Raw genomic sequence first — 26,898 nt, 5'->3', positions numbered from 1 at the left:
GTATGTTGAAAATAATTTTGCATTGGTCTTCAACAATAATCAAATTTAAAACCAACACTTACAATGACTTACAACTAGTAAAAAGACAGCTCTGTCATAGCCTGAGGCAATCTGCATCACTTTAACTGGAACTAAGCAACTTTAAGGAGGGTGGCATTAACCCTGCCACACAAAACAACTACAAATGTGCAGACTGCTTTACTGCATACGTCACCTCCACCTTTCCCCATTTGCTATAAAGATGGAAATTGATGCGACTGCATTTTCTTGAAAGACATTATTCATGCAAACAGTGCAGAGTTGAGCTTGAAAAGTTCAGTATAGGCAACTGGACATGATGTTTTCTAGACGTGGTTCTGCCTCTCATCCAAGAGGCTTCTTCAGTTCTGAAGGCTTCAGTTCAAAAGAGGCCTCTTGTATTAGAGGTCATCTCTTTTGCTGGTGCATCTTCTGCCACATTTTGACTTTCCACTGGACTTTCCATTGATATGCTTGGACATAGCCCTCTGTGAACAGTCAGCCTCCTTATCTATCTTTTTGCATGGAATTATTTTTTTTTTTATTTAATTGGTTTGTTTCTGCTATTATTTCAACCTGAAAGAAAGACACCTGCCTTTACTGCGACACTACCTCTTCACATGTGGGTGCAACCCATTTTGTGATGTTGCCATATCACACCTATTCTAGCAGTTGGAAGGCTAAACAAAGAGTAAGACCTCTCTTAGCCTCCCAAAAAACAAAACATTTTCAAGATTTAGCTAAAGAGCAGTTGCTGTCAATGTGCAGCTTGGGGCTTACAGAGCCAATTTGTCCCAACCTTGAGCAGAAATGACCAGGTTCTACCTTTTCCCTTTGATATACATACTTTGATTGTGTTAATTTATTTAAGGAAATATGTGAACTTTAAAAAAATATGTATAACAAAAATAAAAAAAAATAAGAAATTACAACGGACTGTAAACACCACCTTACTGGTCAAAAGGTCACAAAAGCACATGTACTTCCTGCGGAGGATGAGGAGAGCCCACCTGCCCCTATCCATCCTCACGACCTCCTACAGAAGCACAAAAGAGAGAGTTTTGACCAGCTGTCTCTTCAGCAGGTTCTGCAACAGCTTCTTCCCTACTGCCATTAGACAACAGAACTGTTACGGAAACTCTTAATCATATCACTGGCTCTGCATCACACTGATAACACCATTCCAAAACTCTGCATATTGACACCATACATATTTAATGCTCTAAAATTAGACAAGTTAGACTTAGACAAACTTTATTTCTCATTATTTTTCTGTCAGAGTGTATATAAAATAACATTTTGTTTTGTACAGCTCTCATGACATTTCCATTTCCAAAAGTGCAGAAGTGATCAAAATGAAAACATTGGGAGAAAAAAAACATGGTGCAAAAAACCGCATTGATATGGTAAGTTTGTTGCAGAGACTTACATACCAATGTGTTTTTTTTGCAACATGTTTTTTCTCGCACACTGTTTACACTCGGTCACTGCTGCATTTTAAGGAATGTAAATGTAATGAAAGCTGTACAAAACAAAATTGTGTATACAAATTGACAATAAAACATGTCTAACTCTAAGTCAATTTGTAATATTTTATTTTGTGCATTCCACATCATCAGGTCTGTTTCATGTCATCAACCTGGGAAGACTACATCTTGCTGTGCAGGAATTTTGCTGTAAGAGGTACTTCTGCACTTTACAAGTAAGATGACATCGTGAAAGAATATTATATTTATATAAGGCAATGACTTAAGTAATTATTCAAGCAACAACAGCTATTTCTATAAACTTGAATTTCAGGATAGTTTAACAAAAATCTTTTAAAATGATATTTCTCATTATCCTGGAATTTGTCAAAAATAAATCATATGTGCATTTAAACTGATATAAAACAGGAGAAACTTAGTCTGACTATATGTTAGGCATTAAAGAAGGGCTTAATCTTTATTGAAACCTTTTAAACATTTTGATGATGCAAAGGCTTCCATTAATTATCTATATATTTTTTAACCCAGATTCTGTGCTTATGCAATCAGAAAATAGATGTATGTCTGGCCTTTCATTGTGTATGTCGTGTGACAAAAAGGACTGATATATGCTGAATGAGACAAACCAAAAAGAGGGATGTGGAGGAAGCAGACTACCTTTGCCAACCATCTTTTCCAAAAACGAATGAAGAAAGTAGATACAGAAAGAAGGTAATCTTTAGGTAAGTTGAAAACCATCTTTAGGTCTAAAAACAATCTTCTTTGTGATGTTTTTTTTTTAAGAGATCCAGGAAGTGCATGTGCTAAATCAATGGCATGACAAAACATGGTTTATAAAAGCGAAACTGGGCACACATTCAAAGCAGTGGAAGGCTGATAACATTGAGAAGAATCTGTGCCAAGACTATTTGTGGGAGGTAGTGGGTATCAAACAGAATTGTGAGCTTTCAGGGAAGGGTATTTTTTCCCACTGGCATAATGAAGGCAAACAGACAATCAAATAATCTCTAATCCAGTGCAAATGAAAAGAGGAGACCTAAAAAGCAAAACAGAGAATGTTGAGAAAATACAAAATGAATGAGAAAAGCCTTGTTTGTGGTATGTGGCTGTCATTTATATTAAGGAGATGGTAGTTAAGCAGTTCTGCCTTTTACTGATATGGAGGTATCACACAGCAGACGGAGCAGCACAATACAGTGCTAAATGGTCATAATACACAATTTAAAGCGGAAATGTCTGTTATTAGTTGCAGAGCAAAAAGGATCAAGTTCAATAGCGTGAGCAATGGAAAAAAGAAAACACTGGGGGTTTGTCTGAGGGCAGCTGATGGATTAAAGTGATTTAGTTGTTCAGGCAGCTTTAATTCAAAAATGGCCTTCACTGAGATTTCACTCGATCAGTATGTGGACGAATATGAAAAAGCAGAAATCAGATATTTATTTTATCCTCTGTCCTTGTTGAAGACTATAGGTCTGTTTGGATGCTTTATATTAGATGTATGGGTTAAAATCTGTGAACAACATTTTTCAGTTATGCAGTACAAAAAAGGCAAAAAAAAAAAAAATGTCTAGAATGTCTTGGACTTGATATCAAGGTAAATTGATTTTGATTTTAAAATTGAGTGGGGGTTCAACAAAAAATACTTTAAGCATGTGAACAACTTTCAATATTATTTTTAACCCAACCTGGAGATCCTGCCATATATACTTACTGGGTTTTAAACAAGTCAGAAAAGTGGTCTTTGCTGGAGACTTTAATGCACAAGATGTTGAGGGTTGATGCATAACCTGACACTGTTCTTGCTGCACAGGATATGGAAGAAGTGAAAGGGAATGCATTAATCTTTATTTATTTATTTTACTCCTATAGCTTCCAAGTTGCTGGATGCTGGATGTGCGAGCCGACTGTATTGCATAAACAAAATTTTACTGTTCTGGTGAAACATCTGGCTACTCTGCAGTGCCAGTTTCATATATCCCTATAAAAATTTTATGATACAAATTAACACATTTAAGAGTTGGATTTGGATAAATGTGTTCATATATTCAAAAAAGTTTAGCACATGTTCTTGTTCAGCAAATTAAACACCACTACAGATACATAAATAAATTATCCAGCAGGAAGAAGAATATGTGGCCGCCCAAATTATTTATCAGTCTAGGCATCCAGAACAATGAAACCCACCAGTTTGTCACAGCCCTGCTATCCCACCTGTTCACAGCACCTTTTTTTTTTTTTTTTTTTTGCTAAATTAAGTACACAATGACGCAAAAAGCTAAACAGGAGTCAGTGAGCACATTCTTAGATATGGTGGCTGCAGCACTTAGGTGTGAGGGTCTAACGCAGCTTGTGGGCATTTGTGATAGTGTACATTTAAAGCATCAAGTGAGGACTGTGAAAGAATACTAAAGTTAATGAATCATGTCAAAACAACATCCAGAAAACTCTTAAACTGGCATATATGTAGAACTATTGGAGAATTGAAAAGGACAAATGTAAAAAATAGATGAAATTGGAAAAAAATATATTCTAGTGATTTGATAAGATTTTATATTTATGAAGTGCTTATACTATTATATAATCTGTGTAAGTAGAAACAATAAAAAAATACATATTTTAAGAGACACAAAGAGGTGCAGGAATTTATACTGTATCAGAAACTTTAGCACACATTTCATTGTGCAAAATATGAATTGAATGGTTCCTGCCCTTACAAACAACACAACTTATGAACAGCAAGTTTGTTAGAGGGAATTACTGTTCTGTTGGAGCATCTGGCTACTCTGCAATGCCAGTTTCATATATCACTATTAAATCAATTTAATAATAAATATTTATATACCCGGTCCACTAACAACACCCCTTTTAGAGACATGGACCAGCAACTGGTATTGCAGGCTAACAAAGAACCCAAACGACTTTCCATTCCTAAGGGGCGACCTGTTCGTCTGGTTCAATTTGCATGTTTTCTAAGCCAAAACAAGGCTTTGTTTTTGGTCCACGCTATAAAGCCTTTCATTTATGATATTTTGAATTGAAAAAAGCTTCCAGGATGGGAAGCGAAACGTCTTCAAAGCTGGAAACAAAGTCCAGTGGATTGTTTTTTTAACTCTTTTGGAATCTCTGGATGACTGAGAATCTTCACCAGTCAGTTTTGGTACTAAAAAAAACAAAACTAGTGACCCTTTCAAAGGCCAGGCTCTTAGTGTCCATATCCCGCTTTAATAGTAGCAGCCGGGCACTAAGGCAGGGATTGTGAAGTGATTGGTGCGTCAAATGGTGACATACCCTACAGATAGACACTACATAGTGACACATTATTCACAGAGTCATAAGAATGATCTGGAAATATTTCGGTTGGCTCATATTCATTCTGTTTGATACTGTTGTCAACATGAGACACATCACTGTAACTGTATTATTACACTGCTAGAGTAGATTCAATCATCTTGAAATTTTTGCAACAAGAAGTGATATTTAAAGAGTTCTTTTAAGAGTAATCGCTCCAGGCATAAGGAGCTTGGAATAATCCCAATGGTGCGTTCACACCAAATGCAAAACCTGCAAAAGATTTGGCAGTCTTGTGAGCTTCTGCTCACCCGACATTTCGCCAGTAATTAGCCTGACCAGCGAAAGCAATTCACACAGCGGGTGAATTAGCATGCTGGGTTAAGGCTCCAGCCTGCTGGTTATCAGTTTCAGCTCACCATGGTGGACAGGTGTTTTATGAGTCACCAGCGTCCCTAGGTTAATCTGATTCTACAGAGATGCTTTTAGTATGGGGAGTCCATGATTGGCTGGAAAGCTGCTGCTTTCTGCCCAGCTTAAGGTAAGGTGGGACACCATCCTATCGCACAGATAGGAGCAGCAGGGAAATCAGGGTAAGAAAACCTGTAGATCGGAGGTGGACAGCAGTAGATCGGAGAAGCCTGCTAGGCAGACATCCTCAGAATGAGAATAGGCTGTGGCTGACAGCAGTGAGAGTGGATGGCTTGCCTGGGCTAGACTCTAGGTGCTAACTGTGTAGGTTTGAAGGAGAGCAGCGTTACAATGGAGACGCCCGCTGGTCAGAGCGTACCAAAGTAGGAAGAGGCGACTGTAACTGGCTAGCGTCTGTGCTAGAGGTAAGTAAGCACACTGAACAATCCTTCTGGGGCTAAAGTAAAATAGCTTATTTCAATGCCTCCTACAAACCTTTACAAAACTAAGAGTATTAAATACTTCAATCTTTTCTCTGCATATTTTGTCTGTCTTTAATTTTGATTAAAACAAATCTCATCTCTGCTGTAGGTCTCACTGTGGGTCACAGCCCCAACTACTCATTGACTGTATTTCATGGTGAGAATGAAACCAAAAGTTTAGATTTTATTTTTATTCCTTGCTAATTTCACTTTACTTTCTTCGCAGGTGCAGCGGCACTTTCGCTTCGCTGAATTCACCAAAAACTTGCCATTCGCCTCACTAGAATTTTGATCTTTTCCTCACAGTCTTCCAGAACTAGCCTCGAAATAGGGATTGTATTTAAATTCGTTGGTCAAGATCCAAAATTGGCAATTAATAATCAGCAATTATGTGTGCAAACTAATTTGACCACTTCTGTATTTAGTAGCTATCAAAATGCCAAATTACTATTAAGGCTTCATTGTAAGGAACAGTAAAACTGTAATTAAATAGCTTGAATTTATATAACCTTTAGTAAAACAACAACCTTTTATGTAATGAACAAAAGAAGATAAACTAGATACATTCAGCATGCCTGGCATGAACTCAGCAGTAACTGGTTAGTTTCATGGACTCATCATAAAGCCCTTTACATCACCACCTAGATGTGAAATTCTAACGTTAAATCATTGTATGTGCATTAACACTGAACAGCATCAAAAGTTTTCAAATATTGTGTTGAATAAAAAGATTTAACATGATCACAACCTCGCCCTCCTGACATTAAGCGAATAAAGAGTAAGATGGAAAGCTCCTTTTTCCTCTCTCCTTTTTCTTCTCACTGCGAAGCTAACACCACCCGCTGCCCACCCTCTGAGTCAGGAATTGAATCTTAATTACCTGGAGGCTCTGTCTTATGTTTCATGGATGAGTTATCTCATTTGTTAGTTATATCCTATCCTCACGCTCCTCATGCTCAGTGCCTGCGAACCCCTGATGGTCATGTGAGCTGTGTTAAAGTCTCAAAGACCCACTCAAATGGGATACATGTCAAATCTAACATGGTATTGATGTGCTAATTCTAACTGCTATTTGTATTTGATTATAAGATAATCTTGGAAGGTTTTAAGCAACATGGAGTGAACATGGATTAAGATGTGATTTGTCTTTCCCAATTTTATTTATACCAATGTTGGTTATCAGTAACAAAAAATGATTTAAATTATTCATTCATTCAGTTTGAAAGGGTCTCTTTAAAAATGCTTTTTAGCCTCATCAATAACTTTCCATTTTTTAAGCCATCATTGTAAGCACTGGATTTTGCTTACGGGTGGTTGCTCTTAATTATGAGTTGTAAATAACTGTTCATTAATTTCACAATTGCGATCCCACTTACACACACACAGACAAAGCTCTCCTATTACAGGTGCACTGATTTCCTTAGTAGTGATTTTGGCAGAGTGTTGGTACATGAAAGGCCCCAAACAGCTAGCCTGGGTGCCAGTCCGAACTTAGTCCCGCCCCCAAGGTTTGAGTTCGGGGAAGTTCGGTCTGGCTCTGCTCCATAGTAGCACGAGTATTATCGCCCACTGTCAGGCGATCCAATCAAATTGTCAGGGCGGGCTTTATACGATGATGGATAGATGATCAAGAGTAACGTAATCAACCACGTGACCAAAGCGCGCTTGGGTGACAACAATAATGGCTGCCGCTGGAGAGTTGAGGTGAGTAGATTCTGCTATTAGGTCTGTTCTAGAAGATATCGACAGCAAATAAATTTTAAAAGAGGAACAGAGAAACGCGATCAAGGCTCATCTTCTTATTCTAGGCGTGAAACTGCACGCTTTGATTCTTGTGGACAACAACTATGCCTCGCTTAACATACGTCACGCACTCCGTTGCTCTTATTGGTTGTAGGTCTATCCAATTGAGTGCAGAGGCATTTTTTTTCCTGGTTCGTTTGAAACACGGCCCATAATCACAGCTCTATGGAGCAGTATCAGACTCATATTCTGACTAGAATTGAGTCGGACTACGTCAGGCTACCACACAGCAGCTAATGATGTGATGAAAGTCACTTTCCTTGGTATCACACAGATACCCAGGACATGCATATACAACATGCGAAAAGAAAAACAAAAGAACCAAGCTATTTTTTATTTTTTCAAAGTAAAATATATAAAAAAAATTACTTTTTTATATTGGCGTTGCAAACTTCTATTTTCAAATAAATATTCAAAAAGGTATTGGTACCATTTCACGTGAGCTCAACAACATATACAGTAATGTGTTTGTTCCCTGTTTCTTGCATTTTTCACAAGCAAAGTAATTTCGCTGAAAGTAAAAGTTAAGGAAGAAGGAAAAAAATTGAAAAACTTCCATTATTGAATTTTGTTTTTTAATGACAAGAAGTAAGTACTGTAAATCCTACAATGAGAAACTATGTTTTACATTAAGCCTTTTATTAGAACAATGACAGTTAATATTTAGATCTTAATAAATACTTCAGGGAATTACAAACATGATTACAATATTTTACTCTTTCAATTTAAATATATGTATAAAAATGTTAGAAGAATTGTTGGTGCAATTCTTGAAAAGAAAGCTATGGCTTAAAGAAACCATAATAAAAATATTTATATATACATATATATATATATTTTTCCCTGAAAGCTGGCATTACCAAATTCATAAAATTAAAGGTGTTATGTTCCTGAGGTTTTCACACCTCTCAAAGTCATAATGCTCTCTGAAAAAAAAACTGCTTCACAGCAGAGAGCTCTTGTTGACATGAGTGTTGCTGTTCGTTTTTGTACTCTGGTTTTGAATTAGCAATAAGGTATTTTTTTTTTTTTTTTGCACAAAATAACATATATTTTACATTTGCAAACACCATATTTGGTCTGTGTCTTGTTTCTTCTCATTGCATAGTTCTGTGTGTAATTTGAACCAACTCTTACACAGTAAACACCTCCACAGCCCACTAAAATATAAACATGTTTTTATATTCATATATTCAAATATATTTTACAAAAAATAAACTGTGTAAGCACACCTCAAACTTATAAATCCTTTTGTGGAAAAGTGTTAAAAAATGCCCTATAAAGAAATGTACCTTTACATATGTCAGCCCTTTTCAGAGCTTGTGTACCTTGTTTGGAGTACATTGCATCATAGATGTGGGAGATTTTAAATAAAACCAAGAAAGGGACAAAGCTTTCTTAGAGATAGAATACTTGTTGCAAACATTTCCTGTATGTCTGATTCAGAACGGGAAGGAAATGATTGGCAACAGAAAGAGCCAAATAATTTACCATGTAGAATTCCCTTCTCCATCTTTTTGAACTCATTTTGCATCCTATCTTCAATGATATACATCTGTTGCGTGTGTGAAGAGATCTTGTGGGTTCCTTAAAATTAGATTAAACTTCAGGGATCCTCTTCACACAGGTTTTGCCTTTGGTAATATAGTGTATACTTCTGTTCCTGTATGTGTTATGAACCTTTGCTGACATTTTCAGCTCACTACTGAAACACCACGCTCTGAAAATACTAAGGCATTCTTTTCTGAATAAACAGCAAAGAGCAAAAGAACAAGAGTTCTGATAAAATCCACTATATCAGCAGAACAAAAAAAAAAAAAAACTCACGATTCACTTGCTGTTTTGCCCTTTTCCAGTCACAGCCTGCAAGTACATCTTTATAAAGTTTTAATATCTAGCAAAAAAGCAACTTTGCAAAATCAAGGGCTGTCAAAGCGAGTCTAAATGAAGGCGCAAAGAGCCTGTTTACCTCTCTGATGTCAGTCAGCAACCGTTATCCTGCACAAACTTCAGCTCACACACAATTACCTGAGCTCTGCAGGGAGACACAATACATTCACAAAGAGCGAGGCAAGCTGCCAGAAACCTGTTTCCAATTAAATACTGAACATAACTTTCAAGTCATTAAAAGGTGAGCTGTTAATGTGTTGAGATGTGGCAAAAAATCAGAAAAAAAAAGAAAACTTTAACCAGTTAAGAATGACTTGTTCTGCAGCATGCTGTATCTATCTCTAGATCACACACTTGTGCCTTTCTTTCTAGCTATAATGCAGACCAATATGCTTAAACTAGAGAGCATACAGTAGATACAGTTTCTACCTAAAAGGACTTTCATGCTGAGGCTTAACTTCTTTACTAAAACAAAATACTGTTTCCTATTTCAACAGATGATTATTAAAACAACTGTTAAACACTGGTGGGTAAATTTTAAGTCACCAGTTTCTGTGAGCTTTTAACTTACAGAAAAGGACAACGATGGACTCATTAGGTGTATTGACTCAATTAAATTGAGGTAGAAAAGAAACGTGCCATGGGTTGACTCATCAATCAGTTACATCAAAATAGAGCAGAAGTAAGTAAGCAAAACTGAAGACCTTAATTCATGCAACTTGCTCATTCCCTGTAGACCCATCTTTCAGAAAATTTGCCTGACAGATTTGCTCAGAATTTCAAAATTAAAATTTGCATTCTATTTCACAAGAAACGTTATGCTATCGATGACTATAAAAGATTGACTATAGATGCTTAATGCTCTTTTATCTTAAGGAATGTGTTTACTTTGTTTGACAAGGACTGCTTAAAAATATGAATTGGAAAAAGGACATTTTGGAAAAACGTTGACCAATCTCAAAGAAGGCATTATATTTCAGGTTGGTGAGGTTATTTTGTACAATAATGACACACAAACATATAGAACCTATTATAACATGTTATATGTTTTTGAATATCTGTCACTTCTACATTTTCCCGTTTTTATGATCTTAGAATACATTCTTGCATTTCAAGTTCAGCTAATTTCCTTTAATATTTAATGTGTTAAAACAGTTAAACATTTTAAGTCTTACAGGTCTTATTGGTTTCCATATTAAAGTTTCCTATTATTCCTTATTAAGCGAAAATTGGAGAGGTTCAGGATCACAAATATACAGTAGCCATAATATATATAATTTTGTTTGGCAATTTAGTTTAAAGGGATCATACAGATAGGCAGACTGACAGATTGATCATAGCATTAAAAAAATATATACGTATATATTCTGTATTTCTTTATTAATGACATGACAGCAAGTGAGGCACAAATTAAGTAGATCACTGATCATCTCTATTTGTCGCTATATTTTATGAGTAATTATCATGCATGTAATCACAACAGCACTTCACAGGTACATCCTGTATAAACACAGTGGTACCGTGCAAAAGCTGCTTCCAGCTTTGACTAATAAATCAGCACCATCCCACCTGCTTCATCTAAAACTGGAATTAAAGTTATGCAACATGGCCCCCATCCAGCTGTCCACAGCTCATCTCTCCTATTTATCTACTGCAACAACGTTGGCAGCACATCCTTAGCTGTCTTCAAATACAAAGTAAAGCTATATGCAATATGAAATCAAATTCTTAAAGTATTATTTACCTTTCTGAAGATTTATTAAAATGATTAGTCCATTAAAAATGAAACACTCTAATTAAGACACTATTATGGCTTAATATATGAGATAATATTTTCCAAATTGTCCTTCGTGATTGATAAAGCACTTTTAATTTGAGTTGAATCATAGAATTTAGTTATTTAAAAAGAAATATAAGTAAATGTAGAACTGATTAAATATTTTCTTGTTATTTTCTTTAAAAAATCACTCCAAAAAGTGCTACTTCGTGTTTGATTTAAATTCAAGTATTTTTCAATATCATTTGAAAGATTTCTTTTTTTAAATATTGTTGACTGGAAGAAAAAAAATATAACAACACACACGTAAGAAAAGGTGTAATAAACCTACCTCACAAAACAACAATCCATATCGGGTTCAGGTGAGCAGGTGAGTGAAATTTTAACAAGTTTGTGAGGAATATTCTCACTTTATGAATCAAATATAACATCTAAAAAAGCTGTGCTTACTGGAGACAAATGTAATCCGCATTTTACATTTTCATATTACAGTTTTCATGATTTTACCAATAAAATAAGGGTTTCCTAAAATTCCACCTATGTTCTAAATAATTTCTGATTAGAGTAACATAAACCTGTTTGGGTTTTCCAAGAACCTCTCTATAGTCCCTCAAAAACAGTGGCATAGCTTTTCAGTTTAATAAATAAAGGCTCTAATTCAATTGGTAAGTCTAGCCTTGTTAGTCCATCTATTATGACTTCTGTTTTTTCCCCTTTTGCTACAAATACTCAAATTACTGCAACACAAAAAAATCATAGCCATTTGTCCTTCTCAACATTTATGTAACAAAATGTTGACAAAGGCTAACTTTGTCAACATTACATTACATTCAAGGGTGTCATAACTTTATCAGAGCAAGGTACTTCCTGAAAAAGCCAACACTTAAAAGCCACACTAAACATCAAGATAACATTATATAAGGTGGTAACCTTACCATAGTTTTTGTTTTCAACCAAAGTCACAATTAAATAAAATCCATTTTTAGTTCAAAGTCAGCCCAGCAGACTGCCTCAACATACCTGATACCATAAACTCTTGATTGAAGTTGTTCCAGCCTGCCTTGTTCTTTTCCAGGTTATCCTCCATGACTTTGATGTCAGCAAAGGGACAGTTGCATTCTGGGAATCTTGGAGAGCACCGGCACCAGCAGTCGTTATTGCGGCAGAGAAGCTCACCCTCTGAGTTACACGCCACATAGCTGAGGGCCGCCTCCACAAAACGCCCACGGAGGAACTCTGGCAGGACATCCTGCAAACCTGATATGAAGTCAAAGGTTAAAAAAAAAAGATTTAAAGAGTGCATGACTGTAATTATTTCAGCATGGAAAAGAACATTCCTAACATAGCATTTTGGTTTGGCATCTTTACTTAAGGATTATAAGCTAAATGTCTACACACAGCAGGGAGCTGAAATATTTTTACCTGAATTTTCAGCATTCATTATTTCAAATTTCACATTCCTTTAAGTTGTTAAATAAGGAAATAATATTTTTTAAACTGTTTCTTGATTAGGAACAACTATAAATAAAGAACTTGGATGGATGGATGGATGGAAGGATGGATGGATGGATGGATGGATGGATGGATGGATGGATGGATGGATGGATGGTTAAGCAGTCAGGCAGTTTTATCCATACAAATACACATTCATAATGAAAAATAAAGTTATTTTACAGAAATCAGTTCTAAATATATTTCTCTTCAACAGAGTAAACAACTATTGCTTCCCCTCACATAGTTTTTTTTCTCTTTTACTTGGACAACTCCTTTCTCACGGAGGATTTTGATGATATTTTTTAGTTAGTTCAGTATATATATATATATTTGTCTTTATCTAAATCAACAGTTGAAAAAATGTATTTGTTGTTTTTTAACATTTTAATTAAGAATTTAACATAAAAAATATTACATGTTAAACAATTCATGTTAGTAATATTTTCTTTGATCATTTAATAATTACACTTAGCTACTCATTTTTTAACTTGAAAACTAACTCAGTTTTGTTTACTAGTAAAAAAACACATCAGTGTTATATTTTCCCTAACTTCATTGTCTATATCCTAATAAAACTTTATATGCTAATTATAGTACAAAAAACTATGATTGAACAACATATTGAGCCACATCATAACACATAGCTGATGTGTATGCATATCGACATCTCTCAGAAATCAGCAGGTACCTCGGTGTGTGAACCCCATGCTGTGTTTCTGAAATCGTCTGTAGTCCATCCCTGTCTCGCTGATTTTCTGTCTAATAATTGTTAATTTGTGTCAGAAGCTGCCTCTCTATTCCTTTCCAAGCTCTTTGGATGATTTTTGTCAGCCAAGTCAATCCCGCTGTGCCATGCTATGAATATGCATATTTATTCTTCCGTATTTTCTCTTTTACTGGCTTGGAAAAAGATGTAATTAGTCACATTTTCCATGTTCTATGCTTTGGCAGGTGCTTTGAGACTTTATTATTTTTATTTTTTTTACATTTTTATTTTTTTTTTTACTTTTCTGTGGGTTAGTCGGTGTGTGGGTGGTGGTGATGTGGTTCTGTGTATGTGCACCAGATCCAATACGGCCAGAAGTTTCTTCAGTTTAAAGGAGACAGCTAAATAACAATCCAGTTCCATTAAGTCATTATCTCACTCTCTGTTTCTTTTTAGTGCCTCTCCTTATCTTTTAAAATTTTCACTGAATGACTTTACAGTTAACATTAGTAATCTGCATAATTTTTTTTTCTAAGTCAGCTAGTATTTTTTAATAAATATAAAACAAAATGCCACAATTTTTTAAGATGACTTGCAGAAAGCTATCTCTGATTTTTGAATTGGTTTCCTGATAAAAAGGAGTCTTATTTGACGTGTTGTACAACATCCGTGTCACACCAGGGGAGGAGTTTGTACAATGCTATTAAATGCTGAAAAGGTAAAGCCATTAAACCATACTGTTAAATATAAACCTACACCAGAGTCAGAACATTCAAGTCACATTGAAGTCAACTTTGAAGATTCTTTTTGAAAAGTTTGGATGAGCATTCAAGCATCACTTGGCTGTACTGTCATTTTATACAAAATTGGTTCTGCCTTTTAAACTTGGCTGTTTCTTTTAAAAGGGCATTATGAAAGTGTAGACTGAGTACAAATTATTCAGTTCAGTTTTTATGTGGGTACTTGCCTGTGAGTCATCCTCTTTTCACCTTGCTGCTTTTCACCTTTGACACACATGTCGTTACTGCATCAGCACATCAGTATTCAGCTGAATACTTGACAAGGATTAGTATGACACTCACGTCTGCCTTTCCAAAATGAATAAAAAAATGCAAACTGGGATGTGCTTAGATGCTACATTAGCCTCTATTTACAATTCTGTATCATTTGGAGTGACACAAAGCCCAACAAGACTATCAACCCTTTAGGAATATCTCTGAACTGGGAATACTGTGGCTGACTTGAATTTGTCAAAAGGCGGTATAATGATTTGGGTTTTTTTATGGATAAGTTATATATATAGTAATATTCAAATTGAGTCTATTGGCATGAACCAGGCCCTAATAGTTGCTCATTTCACTCACCTGCCTAACTCCGCCTGGTTTTCAATTATCACTCATCTAATCCACTTTTCTCCTGCTTCTTTATATACAGCTCAGTCCAAGCTATTGCGGGCAGATCATTGAGATAACAGAGTTATAGATCATTGCTGATGCCATAGTTCATGTTCTCGTTCTCGGGGGCTAGTGGCGAGAGAGGGTTTTTTAGTGTTTCGTAGTATTTCAGTTTTCCTGACCATATCCCGTCTCTTATCCACTGAGCTTGCCCTATGCATGTCTTGGCTCAGTGGAGAGAACGAGTTTTTAGCGTACCGTATTGTTCCAGATATCCTGCTCTCTTTCCACCTCTTTACCACTGAGCTGGTCTGTTCGCATCTAAACGTTCTATCTGAAATCTCTGTTGGACTCCTGGAACCCTGCGCCAGTCTGTTCCTGTTTTGATCTGTATCCCTGAATGGGCTTCGGACTCCTGGAACTCTTAGCCTTTTTGCTCTGTTCTGTTTCCCTGTTCTGGCTCGGATTCCTGCTTGCTCACTGGGTCTGCGGCAGCTAAGGACACTCTGGGCGGCGCCTGCCGCATCTTCTTGGTAGCCCACCGGCTGGATCCTAGCTTGCTCTAAGGAGATGGAATGAACTGTTAAACCCGGCAAGTGACTCACAGGGATAATCTTCCATCAGATTATCATGGTCACTTACCTGTGTTTTTTTCCTACCAGAGTTTTCCAGTGATGGACGGTGCCCGCCACTACCCCAGTCACTGGAGATCCGCGGAGCCGCTTGTTTATTTTAATAAAACGCTTTGACTTCTCCCATTGTATGTCTCAGCTGAATTCTAGGTCTTTCTGTACAATTTCATGGCATCTATACAACACCTAAATATTGGAAAGACTAAATCAATTACAGTTTTAGACATATTCTGCACCTTTTTACTATTTATGCTTTCAGATACAAATCTATATATTACAGACTGTAGTTGAATTTAGCGAACACAAACTTTCACAATCTTTATTGTTTGAAAATAAATTAAATAATCTTTTAAATTTTCAGTCTTGTTTTACAGATGTACAAATTGTACAATGGAGGGGTGGGTGTCTTGTGTGGGCTTAAATGATGGCTTGGGTGTTGAAGCCAGTACAAATAGCAAAAAGATCTGGAGTGAGAGAGACACTTACTGTTTTACATATTGATAGAATAAAAATGTATGGACAAGATCAGGAATAAAAGAAGATATGGAGATGCAGGTGGTGCTCTGTAAAATTTCATCTTCAATCATTCACACATTCACTCACTGGTGGTGGCAAGCTATATTGTAACCACAGCTGTTGGGGGGGAAGACTGACTGATGTAATAGGTGCCACCAAGCCCTCTGACCACCATCAGTAGGGAATTAAAGGTATTGTGGAGGATTTTCATGAATTTTTTAAAAGACCTGCCCTCTCCACTTAAAAAACATACACATGAACAACCCTATACCCACTTTGGACAGGGAACACTTATTAAAGGCATGCAACCCCTAAATCCGTCAATCACTATATAGAGCAGGGACTATATAGTGGACTCAGTTCACTAACCGTTCGGACAGATGATCACTGCTTTTTGCTCCCAGTTGGTCACATAACTCCTCCTCCACTGTGCCATCTTTGTTATTAGTCGCTGCTGTCGGGTAGCGACAGTGGGCCATTGAGATGAGCTCTCCTCGCAAAGCATTCGGGGATATATCTGCCTCTTCTGGGGCCTCTCTTTTCTTCTAATACACTTAATGGACACTTTTTTTTTTTACGACCCTCGGCCATTTTCAAAGAACTGAGGTGAGCCTCAATGACTGGCTGAAACCGGAGCTCACCACAGATATATGCCTGAAAGTGCACATGCGCAGAAAAAGATAGCTAGCAGGACAAGCATGTAGGATGACCTTACATAAACATATGACCAGAAAGACTGACAATTAGGAGGTCCACATATTTAGATCCTGCCGAAAATAAAAGATCACCCTCTATATTTTTAAAGGATTGCCCAAGGACAACAAATGAGATGGAAAGAGCTGGGGATTCAACCTGACGACTCTCTGCTTGCAGGGCGAAATGCTGTACCCTATCCCACTATCATCCCGGACTAATGTTGTAAGAACTGCAGCAATTTCCTAAACAACTTTTGTACCCTTAAATAATTATAATAAATCCAACTTAAGTTGATTTTAAAGCTACACAATTAAAATATATTAAGAAACATAACAAAAAAAAATGCAGAGATAAAACTGTTGAAAACAGAACAATCTCTTATTTTTGACCCTCTAGGGTACCTCTCATTTATTGAGTTCTAGATTAATTCTCTACTTATTTCAGGCCAGGTTTTAATTAATCTAACATTGGTGCTGCACTAATTACATCTTTCTGTGTAAAGGGAATATTAAGTATTGAGACAGTCATTTAATCTGTTAATGAATCAAACAGCCATAAATTATCTACACAGTGATATTTTCAAAGTTTAATTGCATGTAGATAGTAGCAAGCCAATACTCAAATTTTGGCCTTAGCAGCAGTGTATTTTTCGACATATTTTTGACAAAAAACTTTTTACATCCTTTGTAAATGCTTGTTGGTTGGAACCATGTACATGTATTTATACTGTCTGTCCACTTAACCCGGAGAAAGCCCCTAAATAGTGCAAAATGTTTAAAAGCTTTCATAATGCATTAAGCACTACACCTTTGTTCCATTATGGCTTGAAACAGTAATAAAAAAAATCCCATCACTTGCTTTTAATCTTCAGTACTATGGCTTCCTTTCACACCGGGTCCCCAGTTACCACCATAAAAAAAACCTGTGGGTGTCCTCTTTCTGATGGGGGCTTTTAGGGTCATTACCCAGGAGACTTTGCTTCCATCCACCCCCAGATTTAGATCACTCCATTAGACTAGAAATAGCAGCCCCTAGGTTCCCTGTCTTTCTATCTCTAAATCCCCTGCAGAGGTCACATTTTTCATTTTGGGCAATTTGAAGCTCTTAAACCCTCCCCATGATCACTACCTCTCTGTTATCAGTGCATGTCTTTGAGAGACTGTGTGTGTGTTCATTTTAAGCCTCTGCTTTGCTAAGGGATAAGTCCACTACAGAGGAATGCACTCTTCACTCTGCAGGAGATGGCTTCAGCATCTTCAACCTTCAGTTCTGCTCTCGGGGCCTGAGAGTTCGGTGTCAGTCTGGCTTTAATGTAAACACACTGACGCAGTTGCTGCTGTATCGCTGCTTTTTCAGTTTACCTTTTTGATTTCAACGCTAACTTGTTGCTGACGTTGGAATGCATATTTCACCAGGCTTCGCTGTTTTTATGCTTTCTGGAGATAGTTTTGTGCTCTTACACAAAAGAGTTGACTGCATTGTATATATATGAAAAGTACCAAGTAGTAATACTGTGAAGAGATAAGGCCTGAGTGGTGTTGAGAGAAGTACATCCACCAGGTCTGTCACACAGTAAAAAGCCTTCAGGCCAACATATAAAGTTCCTACTGGTTCACTTTCTATTTATCACTATATCTATTTCATTTGTTGAAACTTTTACTGTTGAGACATCAAGAGCTGTGATGCCAAAGCTGGGACCAGATGAGAAAAATTGGCATGCAAGCAGCATATGAATGATTCATACAGTTCAGTATACAGAAACAGCTTGTGAGCCGAGAATTTGTTTCAGTGACTGCCCAAACTTAGACCTAAGTAGAGGGAGCCACTTGACAGACCTCTCACCCTGCAGGAGCGCACAAGTGTCCTGCAGCATCTGTCCCCATGCTCTGCTCTTGCTATTGAAGGAATTCCAGCAAACTTCTAAAGGCCTGTTTATGGAGCTGTAGGGGGAAAGCTGTGATAGATGATATGGAGAGATATTTGTGCCATCGGTTTGAGCGCGCAGGAACCAATCCGAGCGCGCAGTGAGACAACACGCGCGCGCAAAACCGGTCTGGCGCGCGCTCAACTCTGAAAAACCCTCTCAACACACTGTTCTCGCGCTCAGTTTCATCTCTGCGCGTGCTCGAATCCGTCTCTGCTCGCGCTCGCTCGACCTGCTCTCTCTCCGCGCTCAACACCAGCTGTGCGCTCGGCTGTTTCTCCGCTCGCTCGACTCTCTGCGCTCGCAACTTCAGCAATGTATGTAAATGAACCATACCATCAGCCAATCACACTCAGCTTCTTTTCATCCAATGAAAGCATTCCTTCCTTCTTCTTCTTCTTTTCTATCATGGCGGATCGCAAGCAACTTTAAGGTGCATACTGCCACCTACTGTTCATGAGTGTGTAGCAACATTGTTTTACATCTATTAAATTCTATTTTTTAATTTTGCATTCTGAAGATAACTAAATAATGCTTTCCTTAATCTATAAACATCCTTTATATTTCCTTTATTTCCCAATAATCCTTTAAGACTCCATTCTTGGCCTATCATTTCAACTACTCTTCTCAATTTTTCCCTTTCAGGTTCATATGTTTTACAGTTCATTAATATGTAAGCATTCGTTCCAAATACTACATCCGGTTAGATGAAGAAAAAAATAAATAAATAAATAAAAACACAATCAGGAAAATCAAACAACTCTTACAGTTATTTTGTCAACATTCCTAAGATAGTACTATAAAATATCTTGAATTATCTCAAATAAACTTCAGTAAAACAGTTATTAGATCATTGCCTCATCCATCTCTTTTACCTGCTATTGACATGGATTTAAATTTGATGTTTTAAAAGAAAAATAAGGAGGATATTTCAGGTTCCAGTATTGTTCAACAATATATAGATAAAAAATATTATGGATATGTTAAATTTTTTATGGATGCTTCAAAATATTCCAATATTAGGAATGGTGTTTTGTTTTAGTTTCAGAATTTATTTTTAAATCGGGTAAAAAAATCAGTGATGGAATTCAGCCTACAAAGGAGAAATGTTTTGGATCATATTGGCCTTACAATGGATTGAAGAAATCGTTCCATTAAGAAGTTTAGTTTGCTCTGATTTTAGATCAGCGACCGTTATATTAATTTAAACGCAATTATTCAGACAGCAGACCTGATCTGAAATTTAACAATTATTATTTAGAAGACCTTTTACAGATGGACTCTAAATAAGAGGGTTATTCTTTATTATATATATTAAAAAGAATAATTTGATAAACAGGATTTTTCAGTTGGTGGCGGTAATTGTTGTTTGCCAACCTCCATAAAAAACAACAAAAAGAAGAAGAACCCGCCACAAAAGCTAAGAGTAAGGCCAATATGATCCAAAACATTATCTATATACTGTTGAACCATACTTGAACCTGAAATATCCTCCTTATTTTTCTTTTAAAACATCAAATTTAAATCCATGTCAATAGCAGGTAAAAGAGATGGATGAGGCAATGATCTAATAACTGTTTTACTGAAGTTTATTTGAGATAATTCAAGATATTTTATAGTACTATCTTAGGAATGTTGACAAAATAACTGTAAGAGTAGTTTGATTTTCCTGATTGTGTTTTTATTTATTTATTTATTTATTTTTCATCTAACCGGATGTAGTATTTGGAACGAATGCTTACATATTAATGAACTGTAAAACATATGAACCTGAAAGGGAAAAATTGAGAAGAGTAGTTGAAATGACAGGCCAAGAATGGAGTCTTAAAGGATTATTGGGAAATAAAGGAAATATAAAGGATATTTATAGATTAAGAAAAGCATTATTTAGTTATCTTCAGAATGCAAAATTAAAAAATAGAATTTAATAGATGTAAAACAATGTTGCTACACACTCATGAACAGTAGGTGGCGGTATGCACCTTAAAGTTGCTTGCGAACCGCCATGATAGAAAAGAAGAAGAAGAAGGAAGGAATGCTTTCATTGGATGAAAAGAAGCTGGGTGTGATTGGCTGATGGTATGGTTCATTTACATATATTGCTGAAGTTGCGAGCGCAGAGAGTCGAGCGAGCGGAGAAACAGCCGAGCGCACAGCTGGTGTTGAGCGCGGAGAGAGAGCAGGTCGAGCGAGCGCGAGCAGAGACGGATTCGAGCACGCGCAGAGATGAAACTGAGCGCGAGAACAGTGTGTTGAGAGGGTTTTTCAGAGTTGAGCGCGCGCCAGACCGGTTTTGCGCGCGCGCGTGTTGTCTCACTGCGCGCTCGGATTGGTTCCTGCGCGCTCAAACCGATGGCACAAATATCTCTCCATAGATGAAGGCCACCCTGCAGCTGTCAGCAGGCAATGGTGTCATTCGGACCAAAATGGAATCTGCATATTGATCTGTGCACTTGTATAAAACCATATACCTTGAGTAGATGCATTTGTTGGAGACTAGCATTTTCCAAAACATCATTCTAACGGACTGGATGTTCTGAAAACAAGATAAAATAATAAATGGTGAAAATGCTTTAAAAAAAATGAAGGGATTTATATTTATACCAGAGATTCATACCTTTAAAACATTCAATTGTAAGTTAAAATGGTCATCTCGTATTACCTTGCCATAGTATTCATAACGTTTTCACATTTTGTCACAATATAGCCAGACATTCCATAGCAGTGTCAATACAAAGTCATGCATGACAGGGAATTGGAAGGAAAATACTCCCGTTCTATCCACCCATCTACTCTGTATATTGAACAAACCTTGACTTGTACTTTGAAGATTAGATGTGACACTGCAATTAAGATGTGTTTTGAGAGCAATTCTATCCCTGCTTTTGTTTTGTTTTTTTAACCAATTTTTTTGTTTTTTCTATATATAACTGATCAATCTTGTTTTAGATGGGGGTACAATTGTGAACAGGGTTTACCAGGTGTTTCTATGGATCTTCAGTTGGATTTTGGTATGAACCTACTCTGGACAATAAGTACAATAAAATATAAAACATTTATTCAGACTCTGGCTTTATATTTCCGGACACTATCCTGTTTTTCCAAATTAAACTCTGCCCTAGTCGGAAGTTGCTTCATTCTACATTCTCTAACAAGGTTTCCTTAGGCATTAAACTGCATATAGTCCCCATTTCTTTTTGCATTAATGATAACAAGATTATCTGCCCTTACTTAGGAAAAGTTGGGGATAAGAAGTTCCCAAGCCCAAGCCCCCCAACTAGGGTGACCAAACGTCCGTATTTCCCGGGACATATCCGTATTTCACGTCCTGTCCCGGGCGTCCCGGGTTTTTTTAGAAAGTGAGGAAATGTCCTGATTTCACTGCGCACGACGCTCCGTGTGACGTAATCCCTGAGCCGCGTCAGTGCAGGCAGCCCTGCTCTTAATCAGAGGCTCTGTTCAAAAACCTGGGCTGCATCCTCCAAGGACGCGGTCTACCTAGACTGGATCCTTCGAAGTCCTTGAAAATAAGGAGGCCGGAAGAGTTCTGTCTGTTAATTCGAACAGGTCCTCCCTTCGGCGGGTTTTACCGCCGTATGCTCTGTTGCTTAGCAACCGTGAAAGTTGACACACAAAGCAGGAAAAGAATGAATACCGAGGTTTTCAAAACTGTTTGTTTATTTATTTATTTTTTAAAAAGTTAAAGTGAACAAAGACTACACTCACAAGAATCCAGAGTGGAATAAAGGTTCCAACCACCGGGAGCAGGAACAAATCAAATCAAATGTAATGATAGAAACCTTAGTCAGTTAAATAACATGCTGCTGTCATTCTGCACATCTCTGATGTTGATGCTATTTTCAAATATCCATTATTGTAAAAATGTCCATAGCTGCATATTGGTTATTTATTCTCCAGTTTTATATTGTTAAAACACTTTACAGAATTTTATTTTTTATATTTTAACTCTTCCCTATTATGTTATTCTTATACATTTTTCTAAGGTCCTCATTTGTGTGACCATTTTCAATAATCTTTCTGCTGCTGTAAATTTGCCCATTGTGGGACAATAAAGGGATTTTCTATTCTATTCTATAAAAGGGTTAGAAATATATAAGTAAATCTAAACAATGTATCTACAAAATATATCTGCAAAATCTCTAATATTCAACAACAAAAAATACTTAGTTAAGCATATTGTGCAAAACAACAATAAAAAAATTAAAATCCTATCAGATTTATAGTCCCCACCCTGCAGATATATTAGAATCTGTCCTTAAATTACAGCCAAACTCATTTACACAGTAACAGATTAAAACCTTTAGATAAACCAAACATTACCGCCACATATCTGACTCAATAACCATTAAAACAACTATTTTCATTAATTTCAGACAGAACTATTCACAGAGTTGTATTATTATATTAAACTGAACTTCAAATTTTCACAACTGTTCTGCGCCAAGTAACATTTCCTCTGATCACGGAGCAAATCCCGATGAGACATTTGTTCTTTCAATATCACCCCCCCCCCCCCACACACACACACACACACTCCAAGGTGTCCTGGTTTTCCCAAATGAAAATATGGTCACCCTACCCCCAACCAAATTTTGACATTCTCTTACAGAAGACAAGAGTGGAAAACACAAATTTAGATTAAAAATTATGTGACTCGCATTTCCTAATAATTGCTATTAGCATTCATCATTCACAGAAGATAGAGTATAAAGGTTTAGCCATGGGGTAGATACTGACAGCTGACTTCAAGTAAAAAACTCTGCACATGTCATTACATGCAGGGGTGCTAGCCATGTTACTTCCTGGACTGTAGTGTATCCACCTACATTTGTAAAGCATAATGCTGAAAATAAACTCCCACAGAATCTGCCAGGCATGTTGGTAGCTGCCATTGATTGAATTCTAATCATACAGCGCCTCTACGGCTCATCCATATGTAAATAGTTTTGCACATGTATGGGAAGGTTATACACTTGAGAATGAAAAATCCATATTTATCCAACACAATAGTATTGTCTGTGAGTTAAGAATGTTGATCTCTTCAAATTTCCAAGTCTTATCTTTCCAAAACCTTCCCTTAATCTTCTACTACTTCATCCAGATAATAGTAAAAATATGTGTATTGCAATTTGGGAAAGACAGATAGAGAGGTAATTTTTTTTTTGTGTAAAAAGAAGTGAAATTTATCTACTGCTTTAAGAAACTGAAAGGAATTGCATTATGCTTTCTGTTACTTTAGAGCCTTACATGGACAATGTTGATCAGCTATGAAAAATAAAGCCACTCAGTCTACTCGAGAGCTCCATTTCCACTGAAATATACACTATAGCACAAATTGGTCCCATCATATTGGTTGGTTATACAATATGTTTAGAGGATAGCAACACAAACCAAGAGACATTTGTTCTGTGGCTTTGAGGCTGTTAAGGAGTCCTACAGACAATAACAGAGAAACACATAAAAGAGATGCATTTTTTTTTTTTTTTTTTTTTTACACAAAATGCATAATTTTGGGTCTGTCTGAATTGGTCAAATTTGAGTGCCACATTTAGAATATATACATTTAGACCTAGTATGAGTACCATGCAGGGATGACCTAGCTGGAGATGTACAGTACATATGTGTCTGTGTATCAAAAGGAGCTTTTGCAGAATGTTGTGTCATGTTGGTTGATGGCAAACTCATGCTAAGGATTTACAACTTACCTATTGTCTCCACCAGTGATTTTCATTGAATGATTTTCCTAGACACTTTTTTTTGACACCTTTTCCAGATTTAATACATTTTACTTCTGTAATAGTAAAACCAAGTAACACAGCATTTGCAGCTCTTATAATTTATTCTCAACAGCTTGGCTTTTGCTGGGTAGCTTGAAATCAGCAGAAAATTGATCTCCAAACTGGTAAAGTCTTTGTTCGTTTTTGTGAATGAACAAACAACGCTGAAAATCTTACCCTTACATAGATTTATCATAGCAGTAGTTCTGCAGATTTGTAAATCTCATGAATGTGCACTTAGGATTATTTATGCAGTTGTCTAAAGCTAAGAATGTTTATTGAATCTGATGTGGTGCACTCATAGGAAAAATGGTAGGAGAAAAATCAAGAGAAAGTTATGACAAGGATACAAAAAATGTTGTTGCACAAGGCCCAATTAATCCAGATTGGAAGCAGGTTCTGTGACTTAACGCTTCAGGTCTTCATCTAGGTGCATGGCTGCCTGTGTGTGCAAGGTTGAAACATTATGTTCTAGTGCAAGATAGAGCATTTTCATCATCAGAGTGACTTTGACCATGATACTATGGCTCCAACATAGCCTGATAGAAAGAAGCAAGCAAAATAATTCTTTCTCGTATGATGTTAGTGTCAAATCTGATTTTAAAGAGGCCAGAGATACCCACATTGGTTCCTTCTCATCATGTTACTTGACAGCATTTTCTATGTGCTGTTCCAGCTTGGTATCTCAATTAAAAGTTTCAGGTTTGGTGGTCCCATCTATTGCTGCATTTGGGCAAGCTTCTCCTTGTAGTACTTGATCTGAAGTCAGTGACAATGTCAGTGTCATTGACAATGATGTAATAATGAGGATCTGATTACATGATTTTCATGTGTACCAATAAATCGAGACTATGTGCAATGCAAATTGAGTGCCGAATTTGGAGCAGCCTAGTGGATGAAATCATGTTTGGTGTTCTGTTGGTCACAAGACATTTTACACTATTGGTTGTGTTTCTTGCAGATTTAATGAAAGGTGGCAACAGAAGCAGAAATTCAGGAACAATAAAAAAAGAAAACCAAATCAAGGAGATGCCGAGGGAGAAAGGCACATGAGTAGCGAAACAATAAAGCGGATCCAGCAATGAGGAACTGCACAGACGGTATATATATATATATATATATATATATATATATATATATATATATATATATATATATATATATATATATATATATATATATGGGGGACAGAACTAAGAATTTAAAAAATAAGTAACTAGAAGGGAGCCAGGGGAAAGGAGACAGGCCCAAAGGGGCAACAGAGAGTAACTGAAAAACGCAACACTGCTTAAACTGACACAAAATGGAAAAGAAACCAATGAGCAACAGAACAGAATGGGATAAGTCCACAAAGAAGTCCACAAAGTGCAATACCATGATACCAAGTATGAGAAGAGGAAGAACATGCAATTATCAAAATATCAATTTATTTATCTTTCTTTTACATTTCTGTAAATTCAAGAATAGTTTGAGAGACATTTTACACTATTGGTTGTGTTTCTTGCAGATTTAATGAAAGGTGGCAACAGAAGCAGAAATTCAGGAACAATAAAAAAAGAAAACCAAATCAAGGAGATGCCGAGGGAGAAAGGCACATGAGTAGCGAAACAATAAAGCGGATCCAGCAATGAGGAACTGCACAGACGGTATATATATATATATATATATATATATATATATATATATATATATATATATATATATATATATATATATATATATATATATATATATATATATATATATATATATATATGGGGGACAGAACTAAGAATTTAAAAAATAAGTAACTAGAAGGGAGCCAGGGGAAAGGAGACAGGCCCAAAGGGGCAACAGAGAGTAACTGAAAAACGCAACACTGCTTAAACTGACACAAAATGGAAAAGAAACCAATGAGCAACAGAACAGAATGGGATAAGTCCACAAAGAAGTCCACAAAGTGCAATACCATGATACCAAGTATGAGAAGAGGAAGAACATGCAATTATCAAAATATCAATTTATTTATCTTTCTTTTACATTTCTGTAAATTCAAGAATAGTTTGAGAGACATTTTATAAAATAAACAACCAAGAGATCTTTTTATTGTATTTCTCAAAAAAAAAAAAAAAAGTGACAACATTCTTCTCTGTTATGATCTAACGTGTGTCGTTTTTTGGCACCACCCTCTGCCAGAGAGTATTATAGTCTCCCCCGCTGGACCATAGAGGCCAAGTATAAATGACAATAGATCAAGTAAAAAAAAAATGAAATGTTTGTCTTTAATACTGCACACTGATCCCAGATAAATAGTTTATAGTTTTTGATCTGTGATGTCAGACATTTGTGAAATGAAGATTTGATTCAAAGTTCCTCAGGTGCTTTTCTTTTATCAATAGCCACCTTAAATCATCTCTTTTGAAATTAATCACATGTACTGCATGTAACTAACTTCTCAGTCATGTTACACTTGGCTCAGAGTGCACCTTTCCAAAGATTCACTAGCATTGAGCACTTTGCTGAGAGCAAGAATACTTTCTATTTTGAGATTGCATATTGGTGTATCAGCCAATTTTTCTACCTACTAGTATATATTGAGTTGC

At 36.5% G+C, this 26,898-nt stretch overlaps 1 protein-coding gene across 1 annotated transcript in view; it reads right to left on the bottom strand.

Annotated features, from left to right (window-relative positions):
• Nucleotides 1-26,898, bottom strand: part of brinp2 (bone morphogenetic protein/retinoic acid inducible neural-specific 2) — a 267,201-nt gene that overhangs the window by 61,669 nt on the left and 178,634 nt on the right. The window contains exon 6 of the mRNA XM_038308587.1: nt 12,177-12,413. Within this exon, the coding sequence (XP_038164515.1) occupies nt 12,177-12,413 (237 nt within the window). The remainder of the gene's footprint in view (nt 1-12,176; nt 12,414-26,898) is intronic.

This window comes from Cyprinodon tularosa, unplaced genomic scaffold, assembly GCF_016077235.1.
Source record: "Cyprinodon tularosa strain WSP-4 unplaced genomic scaffold, ASM1607723v1 ctg640, whole genome shotgun sequence".
NCBI classification, from domain to species: Eukaryota; Metazoa; Chordata; class Actinopteri; order Cyprinodontiformes; family Cyprinodontidae; genus Cyprinodon; species Cyprinodon tularosa.
The sequence above is the reverse complement of the archived record's forward strand: the minus strand, read 5'-3'. Positions and strand labels throughout refer to the sequence as shown.